The 22,277-nt window shown below is 48.2% G+C and overlaps 1 protein-coding gene across 2 annotated transcripts; it reads right to left on the reverse strand.

Annotated features, from left to right (window-relative positions):
• Nucleotides 1-2,647: 2,647 nt before the first annotated feature.
• On the reverse strand, nucleotides 2,648-18,803 carry CACNG6 (calcium voltage-gated channel auxiliary subunit gamma 6). Of its 2 annotated transcripts, XM_038527879.1 has the most exons (4): nucleotides 17,385-18,800; nucleotides 12,784-12,858; nucleotides 10,236-10,373; nucleotides 2,648-3,157 (listed from the first exon to the last, which is right to left on the reverse strand). In XM_038527879.1, the coding sequence occupies exons 1-4, from the start codon at nucleotides 17,713-17,715 to the stop codon at nucleotides 2,919-2,921; spliced, it is 783 nt and encodes a 260-aa protein (XP_038383807.1). In that variant the 5' UTR covers nucleotides 17,716-18,800; the 3' UTR covers nucleotides 2,648-2,918. The 2 variants fall into 2 exon arrangements, with proteins under 2 accessions (XP_038383807.1, XP_038383808.1); XM_038527880.1 differs by lacking the exon at nucleotides 10,236-10,373 and having other exon boundaries at nucleotides 17,385-18,803.
• Nucleotides 18,804-22,277: the final 3,474 nt, after the last annotated feature.

Below are 22,277 nucleotides of genomic sequence, written 5' to 3' on the forward strand. Positions count from 1 at the left end.
TAATTACATGTTCATTAGTTGATTATGTGATTAATATCTGTTTCCATCGCCAGACTATCAGCTCTTCAGGGGTCCCTTTTTGCGCTCTACTGTATGCCAGGCCCAAAGTGCCACTCAATAAATAATAAGAGCAGCAGGGCTGATGTAGGCATGCCCGCGTTCCAGGGCTCTGCAAGAATGAGGATGGCATTACTCCGGCAATAGCTCCAGGAGCGAAGCACCGAGAGGAACTCTCTTAAGGGATGAAGAAGTAGAGATCAGAGGTCCAGCAAGTTGCTCAGGCTGAGGAAAGCAGAGTTAGGGTTTCCCCAGTGCCTGCCCCAAGCCTCCCTACTTGTTCAAGGAGACAGGAACTTCTCATCCTCAGCCCGATGCTGACTTTAGTACATAAAGAAATGAAGAGAATATCCTGCCAAAAAGGGCCCCCACTCTGAGACGGAGTGCAGTCTCAACGAATCCACAGAAGGACACCCCACATTTCCTGGGTGACAAAACTATCTCTCCAGTGACAAGGCTGCTGGGAGCCCTGGGACAATTTGTAATTATGTATACATAATTGTTTATGTCCTATAACATGTCATGTTATATAAATATGTTACACATTATATTATAAATATTATGGTATTTATACACTACAATATACTACATTATATATTATGTTCTATATATAATATTATGAATGCTATATTTATATAACATGATAGGCTATTTTTATATAAAGATTACTATAATGTATAATGTTATCTTATATAGTTTTTTCTTATTAGATAGTTATATAATATATAATCATTTGTGGGTTTTTTTGTGGTTTTTTTTAATGATTTATTTATTTATTCATTCAGAGAGAGCGAGAGAGAGGCAGAGACACAGGCAGAGGGAGAAGCAGACTCCATGCAGGGAGCCCGATGTGGGGACTCGATCCCGGGTCTCCAGGATCACACCCCAGGCTGCAGGCGGCGCTAAACCGCTGCGCCACCGGGGCTGCCCATAATATATAATCATTTGTAATGTATGATGAAATACAGAAATGTATAATAAAATATAGAAATGTTTAGGAGAATATATTAAAGTGTTAAATATATTTATTTTAATAACATTAAATTGAAATAATTTATTAAAATAATAAATAATAATTACTGAAATAATATTATTAATATAGGGGTGTCTGGGTGGCTCAGTTGATGAGCATCTGCCTTTGGCTTAGGTCATGATCCTGGGATCCTGGGATTGAGTTCCACATCAGGCTCCCCACAGGAAGCCTGCTTCTCCCTCTGCCTATGTCTCTGCCTCTCTTTGTGTCTCTCATGAATAAATAAAATCTTTAAATTATAAGTTTTTAATATAATAACCAATTGATTATAAAAGAACCATATACTATATATAATGCTGGTATAATATATAATATTATATTTGTAATTACATTTATAATTTATAATTAAATTGGGATGGAGTCCTGCATTTTTTAATTAAAAATTTGAGCATTTTTAAATGTTTAAGAGACTGGCCTTTGAGAAGTAACGGATAGGGTTCAGCTTTTCCTACATACCTGAAGAATGCACTCAAGTCGTGACTTGGGGGTTGAAGTAAGTACTTGGGTCTTCGGGAGGCACAAGGCCAGCCCTTTGGCCCAGGGGATGAGAGCCCTCCACCCAGGTCTTCACTCCCCAGGTGTCATCTGCTGCTGTTCTCCAGCTCCTACCAGCATTCTGTTTACAGTGAGAGGACAGGGGCTTTCCAACTGGTCTCTGGCCTCCTTCTGGAACCCTCAGGGTGCACATCCCCTCCCACGGTCTCCTGGAGGCATGAACCTGGGAAGTCCTTAGCCTCTCCCTGACCCCCTGCCCCAGAGCCACATGCTCTTCTTTAGGAGCATGCTCCAACAGCACCTGTTCCCAGGTCCTGCACTCTGTGCCAGTCTGCTGGCTGCCCTAACAAAGCACCACACACCGCACTCTGAGGGTTCTGGAGGCGGGAAGTGCAGGGTCAGGTGTCTCAGAGCTGTTTCCTTCCAAGGACTGAGAGGGAAAATCTGCACCAGGCTCTCTCCTGGGCTAACAGGTGACTGGCCACTGTCTCCCTGTCTCCTCCTTCATGCTTGCCTGTGTCCTGATCCCCCATCCTCTAAGGACACCAGTCACTGAATGAGGGCCCACCCTGATGACCTCATTTCCACTTCACCACCTCCATACAGACTCTCCCAATCAGGTCTCGCACTGAGGTCCTGGGGGTTAGGATTCCGACACAGACATTTGGGAGGGATGTGGTTCGACCCACAATGTTTGTGTTCAAAACTGCTATGTTTTCCTGTCACCTTCTGTGGGTTTGTTGATATGTGACTTTGGGGCTGCTTAAGTAGCCTGCCACAGGTTTTTAGAGAGCATGAGGCAGTCACTTTTCTCTCTACCTCAGGGCGCACAGTCACATCCAAACAGACTCCAGATCAAAGCTGTTAAATTTCCAAATCTTTAATCCCACACCGACTGTAGCAAGGTCAGACCCAAAGGTCTCTCCCCCTCCCCCTCCCCCATATCCCCAAGATTCAAATCAGTTGGAAGAAGTCTCTCCCACAAGTGAATACATCCAGATCTGGGAAATGAATCGGTCCAACTCCCTCCCAAGACCCCCAACCTCATCCCTCCACCCCACCCCCTAGGTACCCCATCAGTTCCCTCCCAGCCTTCCCTGGGGACCCTCATTTGCAAAAAGCCTCTCCCCATCCTACCCCCGAGCATCCCAATTCAGCTATAGTAAAGAACATATTCACAAAGGGCAACAATGAGGCAGAAGAGGCAGGTTTGTGCAAACCATGTGAGCCCCACAACAAGGAGAACACAGTTTTTCCAGGGGGTGGGGGTTGAGGGATAAAATGGAGAAAAGGAAGAGTTTAGAAGGAGCTTTGAGAAGGCACAGTGGTTGCTCTAGGTGTCCCGGGGCCCCTGCTTAGGACAGAGTGAACCCCAGGGCCAGGTCGGCAAAGTGAGCAGGAAAAAGCAGCCAGCTCCCAGCAGCAGAACGAGGCTGGCCCCCACGCCACAGCCCAGGGACCAGGAGTACTCATAGGTCAGGGCAGGGGCTGGGGGGTTCTCGTCGCTGACTCTCTGCAGCAGGGCTTGCACGGCATGCCGAAATACCTCCAGGCTGACCAGGAGCAGCAGGCCTGTGGGGAGAGGATGGACACGGTGCTCAGGGGCCCCCAGGATCCCTGACACACCCCATCTTGTGCTTGCTCGAACAGGAGCCCGGGGATCACCCCAGGACTGCCCCCACCTCATTCATTTAACAGCTTCTTATGAAACACCTACTGTATAACACGCACGGTTTGGGAAGCAGGAGGTAAATAAGGGAACCCAGCACAAATGTTAGAGACAGAAGGAGGATGGTGGCCACCAGGGGTGGACGGGCCAGGGGAACAGAGGCTGAGTTTCAGCTGGGGAAACAGAGAAGTCAAAGAGTCGTGGAGATGGGTGGTGGGGATGGCTGCCCTACAGTGTGTACGTGCCAAATGCCACAGAACCAAGCACAAAAATGGCTATAATGGTAAATTTCATGTTATGTATCTATCGCTTAAAAAAAAAAAAAAAAAAAAAGCAGGGGCACCTGGGTGGCTCAGTTGGTCAAGTGTCCAGCTTGATTTAAGCTCAGGTCTTGATCTCAGGGTTGTGGGGATGGACCCCTGTGTTGGGCTCCATAAGGCATGGAATCTGCTTAAGATTCTCTCTTCCTCTATCCCTCCCCACCTCAAATACATACATACATACATACATACATACATACATACCCTGGAATCAAGAATCAATTAAAGACTCCATTTAAAAAATGTTAAAAAAAATAAATAAATAAAAGGGGTGCCCAGCTGACTCAGTCAGTAGAGCATGTGACTCAATCTCAGGGTCATGATTTCAAGCTCCACATTGGGAGTAGAGCCTACTTAAACAAACAACAAACAAACAAAAACAAAAATAAAAAATTCCAGCAAGGCTTTGGAAAGAGTGATAGTGGAATCTGAAATAGTCAAATTCATGGAAGCACAGAGGGAGTGATTGCCAAGGTCTGGAGGGAGAAGAAACAGGGAGATGTAGGGCAAAGGGCACAGAATTCAACTATGCAAGGTGAATGAGTTGAGAGGATCTGATGTACAACAAGGTGACTATAGTTAGCAACACTGTATTGCACACTCAAAATCTGTTACAGACTGGATCCCAGAGTTCCCATCACACACACAAAGACAGCCATGTGGGGTGATGGATAGATGGTGTTAGCTAAGCTGACTGTGGTGATCATTTCACAACATGCATGTATATCAACACTTCAGATTGTCCACTCAAAGATCTACAATTTCCACTCATCAATCACACCCCAGTAAAGCCTATTAGTCATACCCCAATAAAGATGAGGGATCACAAAACAAAAAGAAAAGCAGTCAAGTTGTCATGCAGTTTGATTAATAACAACAACAGCAAGAAAAGAGGAAAGAACAAGACAGACAAAGACCCTAACCTCACAGAGCTTATATTCTACTTGGAAGAGACAGGTGGGAAGCAAATAAACCAAGGCTTGTAAAACTCAAATTCCATGCAGGAGACTATGAGAAAGCATAAATCAACGAGGCAGGTGAGCATGGTGGAAAACATGACAAGGAGTAGCCAAAACTCAGCTTTGGCTGACAGCTTTCAGAAATGGGGGCTTCAATTGCCAAACCTTCTGATTTTTCAAGGATAGCTGGAATTTTTTTTAATGATTATTATTTTATAGAAATTTACCCAACCTTTAAATATTTGCTCAGAGAACTCTTTTTGCACTGTCCACCACAGTGCATTTGTGGGTCACTGCTGGTTATGGGCTGCCAGGTTGTAACTTCCAAATAAACACATGAGAGGACAAGATAATTTCAGAGAGTGATGTGTGCCAGGAAAGGAGATAAAAACAGGGTGATGGGAAGGGGAATGACACCCAAGGGGGGGCAGGGACTTTAAGATGATGTCATCAGGAAACACCATTTAAGCTACGACCTAGATGATGAAAAGAAGCCAGCCATGCACAAAACTAAGTGATGGCTGTTTCAAGCAGAGGGAATGCCTGGTGCAAAGGCCCTATGGTAGAATAAGTATAGTGTGTTTGGGGGAAAAAAAAGAAGGTCAGTGTGCCTAGAGCAGAGGATGGGAAGGGGAGAGTAGTGGATAACAGAAATACAAAGACAGTTTGGGGACAGATCACATAGGACCATCTGATGGTCATCCATGAGTCATGAGTCCTATATGCCTCGTCTCTCAGACCCTGGAGTCCGGCCCCAATCTAAGTTCTAGACTCTCCTTCGTCCCAGCAGTCCACTTCCCTATGTTTTTAATCAGGGGCCTGGAGAATGCAGCCAGGAGTTGTGTCCTGTGAGTCAGTGGCTCCCTCTGAGGCCTCCTTGGCCCCATGCAGCTCAGCTTAGGACACTGGAGGTGAAGAGCATCCTGACAAGGGGAGATACTCTCCAGTCCCCTTTATTCCTTTGCTAATTCATGCATCTTTGATTCATTCAACAGATCTCAATTGAGCTCTCATTATAAAATACATAAATAAGACTAACAAAGGCCTGTCCTCCTGGAGCTTCATCCCAGAAGGAGAATTGGACAATAATCAGGTAAATGTATTGCTGTGGGCTGAATTGTGCCCCCAAAGGTTCATACATTGGCATCCTGACCCTGTAGTTTCTCAGAATACGACCATATTTGAAGATAGAGTCTTTAAAGCAAGAATTAAATGTAAATGAAGTCAATAGGGCTCTATCCCAATATATAGGGCAAAATGGCTGGTGTCCTTACAAGAAGAGGTGATCATGACACAGACACCCAGAGCCAGAGTGATGACCACTTGAGGACATGGGGAGACGATGGCCATCTACAAGCCAAGGAGAGAGGCCTTGGGGGGAAAAACGGTCCTGCCCTAACCTGGATCTCAGACTTCCAGCCTTCAGAACTGTGAAAAAATACATTTCTCATCTTTAAGCCCCCAGTCTGTGGCAGCCTGAGCAAATGAATACACATACAAATATGTAATTTGGGGTAGTGATTGATTCTATAGGAAAAAAAAGAGGCAAGGTAGGGACACAGCAGGTACTGGACCTACTCTAGACAGGTGGTCAACAGTGGTCTCTCTGAGGAGGTAATATTTGATCAGAGACTTAAATGATATGAAGAAATAAAACATGGGAAGCAGTGCAAAATGCTCTGAGGAGGAAATGAGTTTGGAGTGTCTAAGGAATAGCAGAGAAACCAATGTGGCCAGAACAGAGGGAACAAGTAGTAAGAGATGAAGTCCCATGTAGCCAGGAACCAGGCCACATAAGACCTTGGAGTCATGTTATTCTAGTGGTAGTAATTTATTGTTAATTTATTGGCCTTTTTTTAAAAGATTTTATTTATTTACTCATGGGAGACACAGAGAGAGAGAGAGAGAGAGGCAGAGACACAGGCAGAGGGAGAAGCAGGCTCCATGCAGGGAGCCCAACATGAGACTCGATTCAGGGTCTCCAGGATCAGGCCGTGGGCTGAAGGCAGTGCTAAACCGCTGAGCCACCCAGGCTGCCCTTGGCCTTTGAATCAAGTAGAAACCACAATATGATTTATGGTTTAAAAAGATGACTAACCCCAAAGCATAGAAAGGTAGGATTTGGCCATGAGCTGTAGTCTGAGGACCCCTGGCCTTGACACACTAGCTTTGTGCCAAGAATCTAACTAGATGCTCTCACTTCTCATCTCTTCCCACCAGAACTTGTGAGGTATGTATTATCATCATTCCCACTTTATAGATGGGAACATTAAAGACTGGAGAAGTGGAGCTTGTGTTTGAGCACAGCCTGGTCTACTCCATAGACTATTCCATTAGGTATGTCACTATACCTCCTCCTTGATCAAGCCTGACATCATTTGTATGACCTAGAAGGGCCCACGTGATCTGGCCCCTGACTACTTCTTTATCCTCCTCTTGGCTGCTCTTCCCACCCTATAATAGTAGGGAGTGGAACTTCCTTCAGTCTTTAAATGCACCAAATTCTTTCAAGCCTAGAGACCTTTATGCATCCCTATTTATGTTACACTTAGTCTGAGAAGCCTTCCCTGAGTGCTGCCACTGAAGTCAATATCAGATCTCCCAATTATACATTTCCCTCATACTCTTTTCATTTATAGCTTTTATCACAGTTGATAATTATTAATATATATTAATTTATATATTAGTATTGCCTGTTTGTCCAATTTCTGTCTCCCTCACTAAACTACAAATCCACAAGGGCAGGAAGCTTGTCTATCTCATATCTCTAAAACATGAACAATGCCTGATGTATTTATTTTATGGAGAGAAACAATATAACCCAAACTTGTCCCTTTATCTAAGGATAACTTAAAAACACAATCTGCCCAGTCCTTGATACCCAATATAACCAAGGTACTTACAGCATCAAATCCACTCCCTCACTTTCATTTGGTTGCACAATTTGCAGAAAAACTTCATGCCTGAGACTTCTATAATACACTTTTATATCCACACCTTCATGGTACCCCCTGGAATAACCCAAGTATGAGTTCAATAATAACAGCAGCATCAAATTCCTACCAACTATAAATTCCACAAGAAGAGAGACCATCTTACTCTTATTATTCATCATTTTATCCCCAGTGGTACCTAGCACAGCATCTAGCATTTACTAGATATAAAAATATACTTGTTGAATGATTAGATGGATGAACAGATAGAAAACAGATGGAGGGAGAGAGGGAGAAAAGGAAGGAGAATGGAAAAGGAAGAAGAGAAGGCAGTGGGAGGGAATTAATGAATCAGTGGATGGATGGATGGGATGGATACCTGACAAATGGATACTTGGATGAGTGAGTTCATGGACATAAGAATACTTGAGTTCAAAGATTAAAAATTTTTTTGCCTAAGATCACATAACTCTTCAGAAGTTGGGATTTCAACATAGATCTTTTGATTCCCTGTTGATTCCCTGATCCATCTTTTTAAAAAGATTTTATTTATTTATTTGAGAGAGAGAGAGAATAATCAGGGAAGAGGGTCAGAGAGAGAGAGAGAGAATCAGACTTCCCACTGAGCAAGGAGACTGACGTGGGGCTTGATCCCAGGACCTGGAGATTGTGATCTGAGCCAAAGGCAGACGCTTAACCAACTGAGCCACCCAGGCACCCCTCTGATCCATGTTTTATACCAGTATCCTCCTTACTCTCCATGCTCCAGCCACTCCGGCTTTCTTTCAAGACCTTAAATTCACCAAACTCTGTCTAACTTGGTAACTCATGGACACCTTCTCTAACTCTGCTCTAAATCAAGTGCTTTCATTATGCACTCTCACAGAAATCTACTTTTCTTTTTCCTTTATATTACCTAGAAGTTTGTAATTGTTGGATGATCTGCGATATTTCTGTGTCCTTAAACAGATGATAATCTCCATAAGGGAAAGCACTTTTCTATCTTATACACTCAGGTGATATTACATATACATATATGTACAAATATGTTGTGTATAATGTGTCTGTGTATCAATGAATAAAATGACCATCTGAATTAATGAGAGAAAGGGAAGGAAATGACTGAATTTTTTCCTTTATTTAGGAAGATCTCTAGGGGGAATCCCTGGGTGGCGCAGCGGTTTGGCGCCTGCCTTTGGCCCAGGGCGCGATCCTGGAGACCCGGGATCGAATCCCACGTCGGGCTCCCAGTGCGTGGAGCCTGCTTCTTCTCTCTCCATGTCTATCATAAATAAATAAATCTTAAAAAAAAAAAAAAAAAGGAAGATCTCTAAAGCAACAAAATAATAAGACTTGGCCATTATTGTTTTCCATTCATATGTTCATGCTCTTGAAGACTCATTATGTCTCTCTTATCTTGCATCAGGCTCTATCTCACTTGTTAGTTAAGACTATGATCTACATTTGTACAAGATTTGGCCTGCTTTATGCTGTGATTTTCATTCTGTTCCTCAAATGTGTCAAGTCTTTTACAGCCTCTATACATCCTATTCCATCATCATCACCATCATCACTACCATCACCACCAACATCATCACTACTATCACTACCATCATTGTCACCATCACCACCACCAATCGCTGCCACCACAACAAACATCACCAATACTGCCACCTCCACTGTCACCACCACACTTTGATTGGATGATTCCTATTCATTCTTCAATTACCAGCTTAAATATCACCTTCCCTGAGTTTCTCTGACACACCTTCACTGCAATGCATACCCTTAATATGCTTTATCATAACTCTCACAATTACAGTTGAATTATTGTACGTGTAATTACTGGTTACTGTCTAATTCTGCCAGAATCTAGGCTCTGTAAGGGCAGACACTATTGTCTTGTTGTTAGTCTTATATCTCCAGCCCTTAGCACAGGGCATGGAACATAGTAGGTGCTCAATAAATACACAAAGGATAAATAAAGAAAGCTTATATAGTTAATGACCTTTCTATCCACCTTAGAAAACATTGATCCAATGAGGACTACATTAACAAGATGTCCTATATCTGTGGACCACTAACTCCAAGAATGCAACAGTCCTTGAAGACCTCAGTTCCAAAAAAAAAAAAAAAAAGAAAGAAAGAAAAAAAGAAAAGAAAAGAAAAGAAAAAGAAGACCTCAGTTCCAAATCTAAGAGCATTTGGAGACCTTCCAATTCCCAGCTAATAACAGGCCTTAGAACTCCCACATTGAACCTACGACAGCCCTTGTGCTTTCCAGTATGCAACAGTGGTTGGTGATGTCCTTCAACTTCCCAGCATGCAACAGTGCTTCAAAATCCCAGGTTCAAACTGGAAACCCCCCAATTCCCAACCAACAACAGGGCTCAGAATTCTCCTATATTTGAGACCTGTATAACCCTTGAGCTTCCTCCAACCACCAGCATACATCCCAGTATGCAACAATCCTTGGAGACCCTTGGTCCAAATTTAAAATAGTGTTTGGAGATACTTTAATCCCTAGGCAACAAGAAAGCTTGGAATTCTCCCATTTTTGAGCCTACTATATAGCCCATGGGTTTCCCTCAGCTCTCAGCATGCAACAGTGCCTGGACATCTTACCTCCCAGCATGCAACAGTACCTGGAGATTCAATCTCCCAGCATGCAACAGTGCCTGGAGATCTAACCTCCCAGCATGCAGAAGTACCTGGACACCTTACCTCCCAGCATGTTATTCCCTCAGTCTCCAGGCTCCCAACCCTCACCTGAGAGGCCAAAGCAGACAGCTCCAACTCGGAGTAGGAACTCTGCGCCTTTGCTGAGCACCATGATGATACAAAGGCACCCCAGGGCCATGACTGCCAAGCCTAGCACTGCTATCACCGCAGCTGCCAGATTCACCTCTGGAAGGAAGAAACAGAGAACATGGGATGTAGAGAGTGGGGAGAACTCTCCTGTAGGGACCTAGAGCCAGGAAGATGGAAGATACAGAACTGGACAAGAATTTTCAGGTAGATCATCCAGTCCAATTTTGCTTACACTGATGAAAGAACTAAGACTCCGAGAGGGCCAGTGCTTTGCCTGAGGCCACAGAGCAAAGAGGAGACACCAGGATTAGAAGGTAATGGAAACTGCCCATCATTACTTATGATCCGGTCCCTGTTTGCTTACAGGTGAAGCAGATGAGGCAGCAAGTGTGTGGGTGACAACAGAAAAGGAGGTATGTTAGAAATCACTTATATGAAGTGCCCAGTGCAGCATTTAGCACAAAGCAGATGTGCTGAACAGGTGCATTATGATTATTTACTCTCCCATAAAGGCACGGTGACTTGACCAAGCTCACTGAGCACAAAGAAAGAGAGAAAGGAGTGGAAAGGGTGGGAACCACTGTTTATTAAGGGCCTACTATGTGCTAGGCACCCCACAGTCTGTTTTAGCTACATCATCTCATCAATTCCTTACAAAGACCAGATAAAAGTCATGACATGATCACAATACCTTTACTGGTGGGGAGGGATGCTAAGGTTCTGGGTCCTGGGGTGATGGAGAGGCTGTGGTTATAGCAGAAAGGGTCTTAAGAGTTGCACTATATGTGGGAACCATACTGGTTGCCACTAGCCACATGTGGTCTTTTAATTTTAAATGGATTACCACCTCACACCAGTAAGAATGGTGAAAATTAACAAAACAGGAAACAACAAGTGTTGGAGAAGATGTGGAGAAAGGGGAACCCTCTTGCACTGTTGGTGGGAATGTGAACTGGTGCAGCCACTCTGGAAAACTGCGTGGAGGTTCCTCAAAGAGTTAAAAATAGATCTGCCCTACGACCCAGAAATTGCACTGTTGGGGATTTACCCCAAAGATACAGATGCAGTGTAATGCCAGGACACCTGCACCCCGATGTTTATAGCAGCAATGTCCACAATAGCCAAACTGTGGAAGGAGCCTCAGTGTCCATCAAAAGATGAATGGATAAAGAGGCTGTGGTCCATGTATACAATGGAATATTACTCAGCCATTAGAAACGACAAATACCCACCATTTGCTTCAACGTGGATGGAACTGGAGGTTATTATGCTGAGTGAAGTAAGTCAATCTGAGAAACACTAACTTTATGTGGGTTCACTCATGGAGAATATAAAAAATAGGGAAAGGGATTAAAGAGGAAAGGAGAGAAAATGAGTGGGAAAAATCAGAAAGGATGACAGAACATGAAAGACTCCTAACTCTGGGAAATGAACAAGGGGTAGTGGAAGGGGAGGTGGGTGGGGGGATGGGGTGACTGGGTGACAGGCAATGAGGGTGGCACTTGACAGGATGAGCACTGGGTGTTATACTATATGTTGGCAAATCGAACTACAATTTAAAAATATATAATAAATAAATGGATTTAAATTAAAACAAAATTTAGGGGCGGGATGGCTGGGTGGTTCAGTGGTTGAGCATCTACCTTTGGCTTAGGGAGTGATCCTGGGGTCCTGAGATTGAGTCCCACATTGGGCTCCCCACAGGGGAGCCTGCTTCTCCCGCTGCCTATGTCTCTGACTCGTTCTCTCTCTCATGAATAAATAAAATATATTTTTAAAAAACACAAAATTTAGGAGAAATTGTATGGCATGAATTCACTGTATGGCTCAGTGAATTGAGCATCTGACTCTTGATCTCAGCTCAGGTCTTGATCTCAGGGTCTTGAGTTCAAGCCCTATGTTGGGCTCCATGCTGGACAGAACAAACAAAAACCCCAAATTTAAAAAACAGTTTTTCCATCACACCAACCACATTCCAAGCACTCAGCAGCCACACTAGGCCAGTGGCTACCATATTGGTCAGCACAGAAATGGAGCATTTCCATTTCACAGAAGATTCTATAGGAGAGCATTGCTTTAGAGGCAGGATTATTTGGGTTTGAATTCTGCCTCTGCCACTTCCTGGGAAAAGTAAATGTACCCATTTCTGGGCTTCCATTTTCTCACATGGGAGATGAAAATAAAGCCCCTGCCCTGTAGGGTCATGCAAAGGACTGGAGTTCTTATAAATGAAACAGGCAGCCCTATGCCTAGTCTGTGGCAGATGCACATGCTTAGGATGTTAAAGTGCTATCTACAGAAAGCGGCTGTGACTTGTCCAAAGCCACATAGCATGTGGCAAAGGTAGAGCTGGGGCAAGAGCATCAGGCATGGAGCTCTGGGGAACCACCTGCCCCCAAAGATGGGACCTCCCCAGGGCAAAACAGAGAAACCAAAGCCATTAAGAACTCCACTGGTACAGTCAGCATACCCCCCCTGCCACCCCACTGCAGTGTAGAGTTCTCACCTTTCTTTGTGGTTCTCTGGAAGATGCGTGCATTCTCCCCCGTGGTAAAGAATTTAAAATAGGTACAGTTTGCTTCTATGGGAGTAGTAGAGAGAAAGAGGTTATGACATGGAAGTTGCTAGTGTAAGCTTGGGACTGGACATTTAACATACTCATACTCATTTAACAGTCACTAACATTTAACAGCCTAAAAATAGGACATCCACATCCCTGACAAACACAGCAGAAAAATGATGCTCAGAGAAGCAAAAACCATCTGCCGTCACCCAGTTATACAGGAGTTAGGATTCCAGTCTGGAGCTTTGAGGTCCAGATCTGCAGCCTTGTGAGGGCTATTGACCTCTCTGGTGCCTCTGACTCTCTCTCTATAAAATGAGATAAGAGTCTCTTTCCTGGCTCCATCATATGGGTTTGCAAAGGGTCAAGTGGGATTAGAAACGATGATCCTCTTTATTCAACAAAGGACACCAAAATACAGGGAACAGAAGGCTACCAAACTCAGAAGAGATTGTCATCTCAGAGAGAATTCCAAACTAGAACACACAAAGAGCTTCTGCAGGTCAGCAAGAAAAGAGAAGGAAACCAATTGGAAAAAAAAAAAAAAAAGGGCAAAGGACGACAATAGTCAATTCACAGAAGAAGTAGCCTGAATGACTTACAAGTATATGAAGAGATGCTCCACCTCACCAGGGATCACAGAAAAGCAACTTAAATCAGCAGGGAAGAGCCACTTTAGATCAATTAGATTGACAAATATTAAAAGGATAAAATATCAAGCATGGGAAGCATAAGAAACAGCTGGAAGCATAAACTGGTACTAGTCTTTTTGGAAAGTGCTCTGATGTACTTTATGAAATAAAGTATGTATATACCCCATAACCCAACAATTTCATCTCTGGGTATGCATCCAGGCAAAAACTACACGCAGGAACATATATGTGGATATTTGCTGCAACACTGTTTGTAAATAACAGGAAGTCAATCAACCCAAGGATCCATCTCTAGGGAAATCAAGTCGAGGGGATGGATGCCCTCTTGTGCAAATCTCTGCAGCATGTGGTAGCCATGAACTAGAATAACAGAAAGCAGTATGCGGAGATCTGAGAAAGTGTTGAGGGGGAAAAATCGTAAAACAGGGGGAAAAATCCACAGCATGATATCATTTATGTAAATTAAAACACAGACAGATATAAAATAACGCTACATAATTTCCAAGTTAAAATATATATTCGTGGATGCATATCAGACACAAGTAAAGAGCCGAGTTAGAAAGGAAGGTGTGGGGCGGGGGGGAGAATATCATGTAAAATAACTGATGAGAAGGCTCTTGGAAAGGCCGGTGACAACTATGATGGAAACCAAAGAGTAAGAGTTGTCCAATTTTGTGAACGTGAAGTCTAAGGGTATCTAAACCTTATAAAGACGAGGGCACTTCCTAAACCTCATTTTGCAACCAGAACTTCCTTTTTTTTTTAAGATTTATTTATTTATTTTTATTTATGATAGACACACAGAGAGAGAGAGAAAGAGGCAGAGACACAGGAGGAGGGAGAAGCAGGCTCCATGCACCGGGAGCCCGACGTGGGACTCGATCCCGGGACTCCAGGATCGCGCCCTGGGCCAAAGGCAGGTGCTAAACCGCTGAGCCACCCAGGGATCCCTGCAACCGGAACTTCCAAAAAATTCACCTAGCCCAATACTCTCTCTCCTTCTACAGATGGGGAAACTGAGGCATTAGAGGGGTGGAGGAGAGAGGTCAACAATAAGATGGGTACAAGAAGAAGAAGAGGGACCAGGTGGTGTGTCTGGAGAAGGAGAAAGGAACTTTCCACATTGAAGGAGGATGTGGAGGGGTGAGAAATAAAATGCTGAGTCAGGGGAGGTGGTGGGATGCTGCAGCCATGGCCCAAGGGAAGGCAAAGGACGTGAGGGGTCCCATCAAAAGCAGTGGGACGGGAATCCTTACCCTGCAACAGCAATCCTGCAGCAGCAAGAAGTAAAGGATGCTTCATGCAGAAGAGCAAAGGGTGAGGATGCTATTGGTAGCAGTCAGTGGGGGACACATGGTCTTCATCCATGAGGGAAATGTGAAGTCCCATCTAGAGAGTAAGAAGGTGTGGTACATCTTTCTGAGAGAGTGTGGGCTGTCTGGCCTCCCATTTTGGCTACTAATGATTTAGGAAATCTCGTCTCTGACTCCAGATGGCATATCCCATTCGGAAAAGAGTAGAATGGGTCACACACACCCTCCCTTCCCCTGTCCTTGCAGCCCAGGGTGGTATGGGATGTCCTTTGAGGCAGAGCAAAGTGTGGGATATTTCTGAGATAATGGAAGTGGTGATGAGCTTCTGGAGGGTCCTTTGGGGTCCCTTGGCAGCAGGGTCAGGAGTGTGGGATGATGGAGATGGTCCTCTGAAGACCCATAGGAGGATAACAAGGAATGTGAGGAGTCCTGCCTTATGCGGTGAGGTTGGGATGGGGGCAGCCTCTCCAGGGCAGCAAGGACCTTTGGGACATCTTTATGGACTTGTGAGATGCAAAGCAGTATAGTTGTTAAAAACAGAGACAATCAGGGTTCAAATCCCAGCTGACTGGCCTGGGAACATAGATTAAGCCACTAAACATTCCTCACTCCTCATTTCTCACTTCTGTTAAAATGGGGATTATAATTAGTGACTATTGATAAGGTTGCTATGAGGATTAACGAGTTAATGCATATGAAATACTTTGAACAGAACCTAGGCATTACAGAAGCATCTCAGCAAATTACACAAGCATATGATGACCAGGGCATCCCATTTTGCAAAAGTTTGGGAACTTCCTGCTTGAGGCTCTGAGGAACAAAAAATTAGCCCATCTGTAGAAGTGGTATTTAATCTGGATGCTGAGTGGGTGGGTGCCTCACACTACAGGGACATCCCACTTTGCTATCAAGGATTTGGGACATCCTATTGGGGATCCTATGGATGTAAGATGTCACATCTGGATAATTGAGGAGGGAAATCCCATCCACAGCCCAGGAATAGAAGATCTTCTTTGAGGGACACTGAGGTTATGGGATGTTGTTTGGAGAGCAGAGTGTTGGAGATCTCATCTGCGTGACCAAGCCTGTGACATCCTGGATGGACCATGAGGGGTGTTAGTTTCCTTGGGTCAGTAGATGTGGAGCAAGAGCCCATTCCCATTCCCAAGGGGTATAGGATGTCCCACTGGTATACGTAGAGAGCATGGCATGTCCTGTCAGGGAGAGTGAGAGGTATGGGATAGCTCTCTGGCATAGCCAGGGGTGAAAGTCCATTCTGCACAACAGTGACCGGTGTGGGGTATCTGGAGGAGAAAATAAGGAAGACTGAAGGGTTCAGTCTGGGCATTCAGAGGTGACGGGGCAGGAAATGAAGCAGCACATTTCTTAGAAGCACAAGGTCTCTGGTGGGATGTTGAGGGGTGGTTGGCAAGAGGTCTGCTTGGTGGAATCAATAGTGGGGAACAGGCACAGATTCCATTTTGGGGAAGGCATCAAAATGGTCTGTCTCCCCAGGGCCCACAGGATGGGAGTGTGGCCTGCCTCCAGTGTGGGAGAAGCAAGCTGACCCCAGGAATCCAAACGCTCTCTCTCGGGGCACAGGCTGTCTCAATAAGTGCGGGTGCTTTTAGGGAATGCAGACTGAGGGCACCAGCGGAGTGTGGAGGACAGGCTGGGTCTCAGGACACAGGCTGCATGCAGAGGTACAAGATTTCTCTAGGGAACACGGGCTCTCTCGGGATACAGGCTGGTCTGGAGACGCAGAAATGACTGGGATCACATGCTGTGCTAGAGGTACAGGAGCTTTGGAGGTCAGAGCATGGTTTGAAGCACAGGCTGGCCTAGGGGTAAGGCTGGTCTAGGGACACAGGCAGGTCTAGGGCACAGGCTGGCTTCCAGCTACAAGCAAGTCTAGGGTACAGGCAGGTCTAGGGATACAGGCTGGTGTGGGGCACAGGCTGGCCTAAGGGTACAGGCTGGTCTAGGGGCACAGGCAGGTCTAGAGCACAGGCTGGCCTCCAGCTACAAGCCAGTCTAGGGATACAGGCAGATCTAGGTATACAGGCTGGTGTAGGGGTACAGGCAGGTCTGGGGCTACAGGCTATTCTTGGGGTACAAGCTGGTCTGAGGATACAGGCTGGTCTAAGGGTTACTGACTGGAGGCAGAGGCTGGTCTGGGGATGCAGGCTGATTTAAGGGTGGACTAGCTTTAGGGTACTGACTAGTCTGGGGGTACAGGCAGGTTGAGGCACAGGATGTAGCTGGAACAGGCCACTTGTGGTGGGGTACAGGATGGTCAGTACAGACTAGTCTGGAAGTACAGACTCTCCTCTCTCTCCTTCCTACCTTCTACCACCACCACCACCCCCCCCTCCAGCCAACACACACAGCTTGTGCCTGGGGCAAAGGATATTACAGGGAGCAAGGGTTGATGTGGGTATGGGGCGGGGGGTGGGGTTCTAAGGGTCCAAGCTCTCTTCCTGGGGCTCAGGCTCTCTCTGGGGTATGGGCTTCTCCTACCCCCACCACTCTGGCTATCTTGGGGCACAACTCCCGGGCTGGGGGCGTGGCCTCTCACCTCCAGGCAGCTCTGCGGGGCCGCAGGTATCTCTGCCCTCCGGCAGGTCGGCCTGCCACAGCCGCTTGGTGCACATCTTCCACAGCCCCAGGTGGGCAGCCTCGCAGACGGCGCTGCCATTGGTCTTGTACGTGTTGAGCTCCACCCAGAACTCGGTGCCCACGGCCAGCACAGCCAGCGTGGCACCCACGGCGCTCAGCAGGAGCCCCAGCTTGATCTTCCCCTCCCGCTCGGGGGTCAGCTGATGCTGCCCTTGAGCCCTCCGCCGGCCCACAGCCTCCCGCCGCCGCCGGTCCTCCTCTTGCATGAAAAAGTTGGACCACATCATCATCCCAGAGGCCGTGGCCCCGGTGGGGCTCAGAACAGGTGCAAAGGAGGCAGAGCTGAGGAGGGGCCCTAAGGTGGGGAGTGGGGACAGGCTGGGGTCCTGAAGGAGATGAAGGGCTCAGTTTCCAATGGATTCCAAGAAAGGAAGATCTGAATCTTCCCTGGAACCTCCAGCGGGGGAGTCTAGGTGCCTCTGCAGCTTAGAAGAGGAAAAAACAGAGCCTCTGGCCAGTAAAGCCTCTAAATCAGTGGAGGGCCTGGGAGGCCACAGAAACTCAGCAAGGAAGGTGGGACCCAGAGGAAAAGCAAGGTACCCCAAAGGCCCAGAGCTAGAAGCTGGGTATCTAGGAGGGGGACATGAGGGCTCCAGAGGAAGGAGGCCTGGGCACTAGCTGAGTCACCCCCTACTTGGGCCCCCACTGGGAGGAATCACCAGAGGGAAGCTGGGTGTCCTGGGGAAAGGGATCTGAGGACCCCACAAAGGCTTAGAGTTTGGGGTACCCAGGGAAGGTTGCTGAAGTCCTCTGAGTGTTTGAGAGGAGATGCCTCCAGCTTCCTTTTGGGCTCAGAGTGTCGGGAGGGAGAAGGTGGGGCCCCTCTGGGGTACAGAAGAGGAGATCAGAACTCCTTTGGAGCCTCAAAAAGGCAGTGGACCCCCCCACAATCACGGAAGGGGACAGCACAGTCCTGGCTTGGCTTCAGGAAAAGGGGGTGGGTGTCTCCCTGGCCATTCAGAGGAGACCAGAGAAAGTCTCCTGGGTCCCAGAGAAGGGACTAGTGGCTCAGAGAGAGTGGGGTCCAGAGAAGGGCGCTGGGGGGATGCCCCCGGCTCAGGAGGGGGACCTGGAGTCCCTGCGGGGTGGGGAGGGGCTGTGGTCCCCACTGAGGTTCAGGAAACAGGGGCGAGGCCCCCCCAGGATTCACAGGACTACCAGGACCCCGGAAGGGACTCTGCGTCCGTCCCTCGGGGGCTCTGCGGCTCCCCTCCCCCGGGCTCCCAGGGCCTGCGGGGCCGGGACCGCTCCAGGCTCAGCCCCAGGCCCGCCGCCTCCCGCAGGCCGCCCACCTCGGGCTCCCGGGCAGGGCCCCCTCTGGCTCCCCTGCCTCCGCGCCGCCCCGGCTCCAGCTCCGCGCCGCCTCCGAGCCGCCTGCTCCGCCCGGACGGCCGCTCGGCCCCTCTGCTCGGCCGGTCTGCTCGCCTCTCCCGCCCACCCCCTGCCCTCCCCGGCTATTTCAGGCTTGACCCGTAAATAACACCCGCACCTGTCGCCCAGCGCCTGTTGCCATAGGGACCTCGGGTATTTTAAGGGGACGCGGGCGGAGGAGGGAGGCTGTCCCGGGAGGAGGGCCTGAGGGCGGGATCCTGACCCGACTAGAGCCTGAGCGCGCTCTTATTTCCTTAAGGGGCAAGCGGGAGCCGAGGGTCCCATCTCCAGGGTGGCAGGAGACGGGGCAGGGCAGGGCACCTGGAGTTTCGGTCCGGAGCAGGCCTGGCTGGACGCCTGAATTGCTGCGTCTGAGGGAGGAGGGGCTGGGGGGCTGGACTCTTGGGTCTGAGGGAGGAGGAGGTTGGGGTCCTGGACTCCTGGGTCTGAGGGAGGAGGGGCTGGGGCCTGGACTCCTGAGTCTGAAGGAGGAGGGGCTGGGGTTCAAGACTCCTGGTCTGAGGGAGGAGGCTGGGGGCCTGAACCCTTGGTCTGAGGGAGGAGGGGCTAGAAGCCCAATCCCTGGGGCAGAAGACTGGGGCCCAGATCCCTGGGTCTTGATGAATGGCAGAACTGATTCTGGTTTGGTGTCTTCAGCACCCCAGAGGTGAAAAGGGCAGGCGTCAGGGAGAAGCTGGGTGTCAGGGGTACTGGAACCAGAGTCACAGTCCTCGTCATCGAGTTTATTAGACAGGGCACCCCCGGGGGACCTTCCATGCAGTTTCAGCCCCCCCGGGGGCAGGGACGGGGACAGCCATGTGGAATGGCAGCAGGGCCTGATCTTCCCCCCCTTCACCCCCTCCCTCAGCCCTTGTGCAGACGGGCCAGGTGGGACCCACCTTCCACCACCTTCGTCTGTGGTCAGCTGCTCTGCTGCACCCGGCCCTGTCCACCCTGCTCTGGACGCGCACGGCGCCCTGTGTGGCTTGCATTGGAGCATGAGTTACCCTGGAATGTGACTGTGTGTGCAGCTCTCCCACCAGCCTGGGGCAGGGCCGGGGTACCAGAGGAACTCATCTGTGTCCTCAACATTGCCCAGCCCAGGACTGGGTACACAAGAGCCTTGGGAGATGTGCATCAGGTGACTTAAAAGGGTGGACAGATGGATGAAATGGGATGTGACACACAGACACGTCCCCCCACGCTGGGGAAGGTGCTCCCTTCAGAGCGCGCCTCCCTGTACATCCTACCTGGCCTCACTACCTGTCTCCTGACCAGCAGCTGTGAGATTATATGGCCAAGCTCCTGGAAAGAGTGACACCTGTTCCTTCCTTCCCCCACTGGGACTTCCCCAACCTTAACGGGACCTAAAGGGGCACCAGAGTGTTCTGAGCAGACAAGGCTCCATGCAGTACACTGCCTGTCTCCTGAATCCTTCTTCCCCTTCTCACCCGGCTTGCCCACCTGCACTGAGATGCAGGATTATCTTCCATCCTGTTGCTCTCTTTTCCCAGAAAGGGTATGAACTTTCTTTGGAATGAAAGCTCTCGTTATTTTCATGCAAAAAACATGGCTCGCACCTTTTTCTTTCTCCATCCACACAAGCAGGGCTCTGGTCCCTACCATTGCACTGAAATGACCTCTCACCAGGTCAAACCTTGCTGTCCTCTGGCTCTTGGGCTCTCTGTCCAGTTCTCAGCACCTCTGGCTACTTCCTCCTGGCCTCTGCCTACCTCGTGGTCATCCCCTGTGACTCCCTCTGATACATCCTCTTCTCCTCCGCCACGGATGTGGGTGAGGCTCCTGCCAGGGTCACTTCCCTCTCAGCATTCTCCTCCCAGGTCACCTCATCCAGTCCCATGGCTTTCAATTCTCCTATATGCTGATGTTTCCAAAACTTACATTTCCAGCCATGGCTTCTCCCCGAAGCTCACATATCCGCTAGTTACCGGATACCCCGCCTTGCTTTCTGGCAGGCATCTACAACTTGACGTGTCCAAAGGAGGACTTGGTCCCTCCCGCCCAAATCCTGATCCCTTGCTCCGGGTGCCCTTCCAGGCAACACACTGCAGCTTGGTGCTGCGCAAGCCTAAGAGTTCCTCTTTCCGTCACTCTAGCTTCTCACTTCGTGTCCTGCTGCCTGCGCTCCACTTACCCCTGAACCCACAGGGTTCAGCCCCCAAACCCCCAGACCTGTTCCTCCACTTCTCTCCATCCTCACCAACTCCACTTTGGTCCAGGCCACCATCAGCCCGGAGAGGACAAGGACACCAGCCCCTAACTCTTTGTTTCCACTTTTTACTCATAATGTAGTCTCAGCACAACTATACAGTGCTGTTATTTTGTTGTTGTTGTTAAAAATAAAAATATGATATCATGCCTGTGCTCAAAACCCTCCGAAGGCTTCACATGAGATCTAGAAAAATGTAAATTTCTTACCAGGACCACCCAATGGGCGCTCAGCCTACACTCTGTCCTCACCCAGGTTTGCTCACCCCATTATTGTGCCTGCAACGGGGGCTCCTCCCAAACCCGTGACTCCCACAGAGCTTTTATACTGCCTTTGGTGGCCTGAGTGCTTGTCCTGTCCCTTCTTTCCTTGTCACAAGTCCCATATCTGTTCAAACGTTGCCACTGTGGGGAGGTCTTCTTGGGACACCTCATCTAAAGCCATCTCTGCCCCATAACTGTTCACCGTCACCACATCCTGCCTAGTGTTAAAGCACTTCTCAGTAACTGAAATGTTTCTTATTTGTCTGTCCTGGGCTTCGAGAAGAGCAGGACCTTGACCATCTGCCCACTGCCATGTTCGAGGCCCGGCCTGGGTCCCGACCAGGTTGGCACTCAATAAATACTTCTCGAATACTAATACTGAAAACAAACAAAAGAAGTGGGTCGTTCTTATCCTGTCCGTTGTGCTTGCTTCCAAGTCTCCAGGGTTCCCTCTGGGCAGATCTCTGAATCTTTCTCCATCTCTGCCTCTCCGACACTATGCGGTCTTGTGTGTCTCTGAGACATCTCTCCTCTGATTTGTGCACCTCTGCTCCCTCTCTGCCCCTCTTCTTGTCCTCTCTGGGGTCACCCACAGTGTCTTCAACTTTTCCTATTTTTGTAAGTCTCCCAGTTTTGGTTCTCTTATGTCCTCATCCTTCTTCCCCTCCCTTTCCTCCCCCAGCTCCTTCTTCCCATTGCCCCTCCTCCCCAACTCCCCCTGCCTTGTACCCATCCTCCACCTCTTTCTAGCTCTCTGGCCTTTGGACTCTAGAATCCACTCCCCCCACCAGTTCTACCCCCTCCTCCACCAAAGAATCTCCCCTCCTACCCAACTTGTCTCTTCTGGCTCTGCCTCTCTTCGCCCTGTCTCTCCATTTAGCATCACTCAGTGCTCCTGTCTTGTATTCCTTCCCCCACATTTTCTACC

The sequence above is a fragment of the Canis lupus genome, chromosome 1, assembly GCF_011100685.1.
Source record: "Canis lupus familiaris isolate Mischka breed German Shepherd chromosome 1, alternate assembly UU_Cfam_GSD_1.0, whole genome shotgun sequence".
Taxonomy (NCBI): Eukaryota; Metazoa; Chordata; class Mammalia; order Carnivora; family Canidae; genus Canis; species Canis lupus.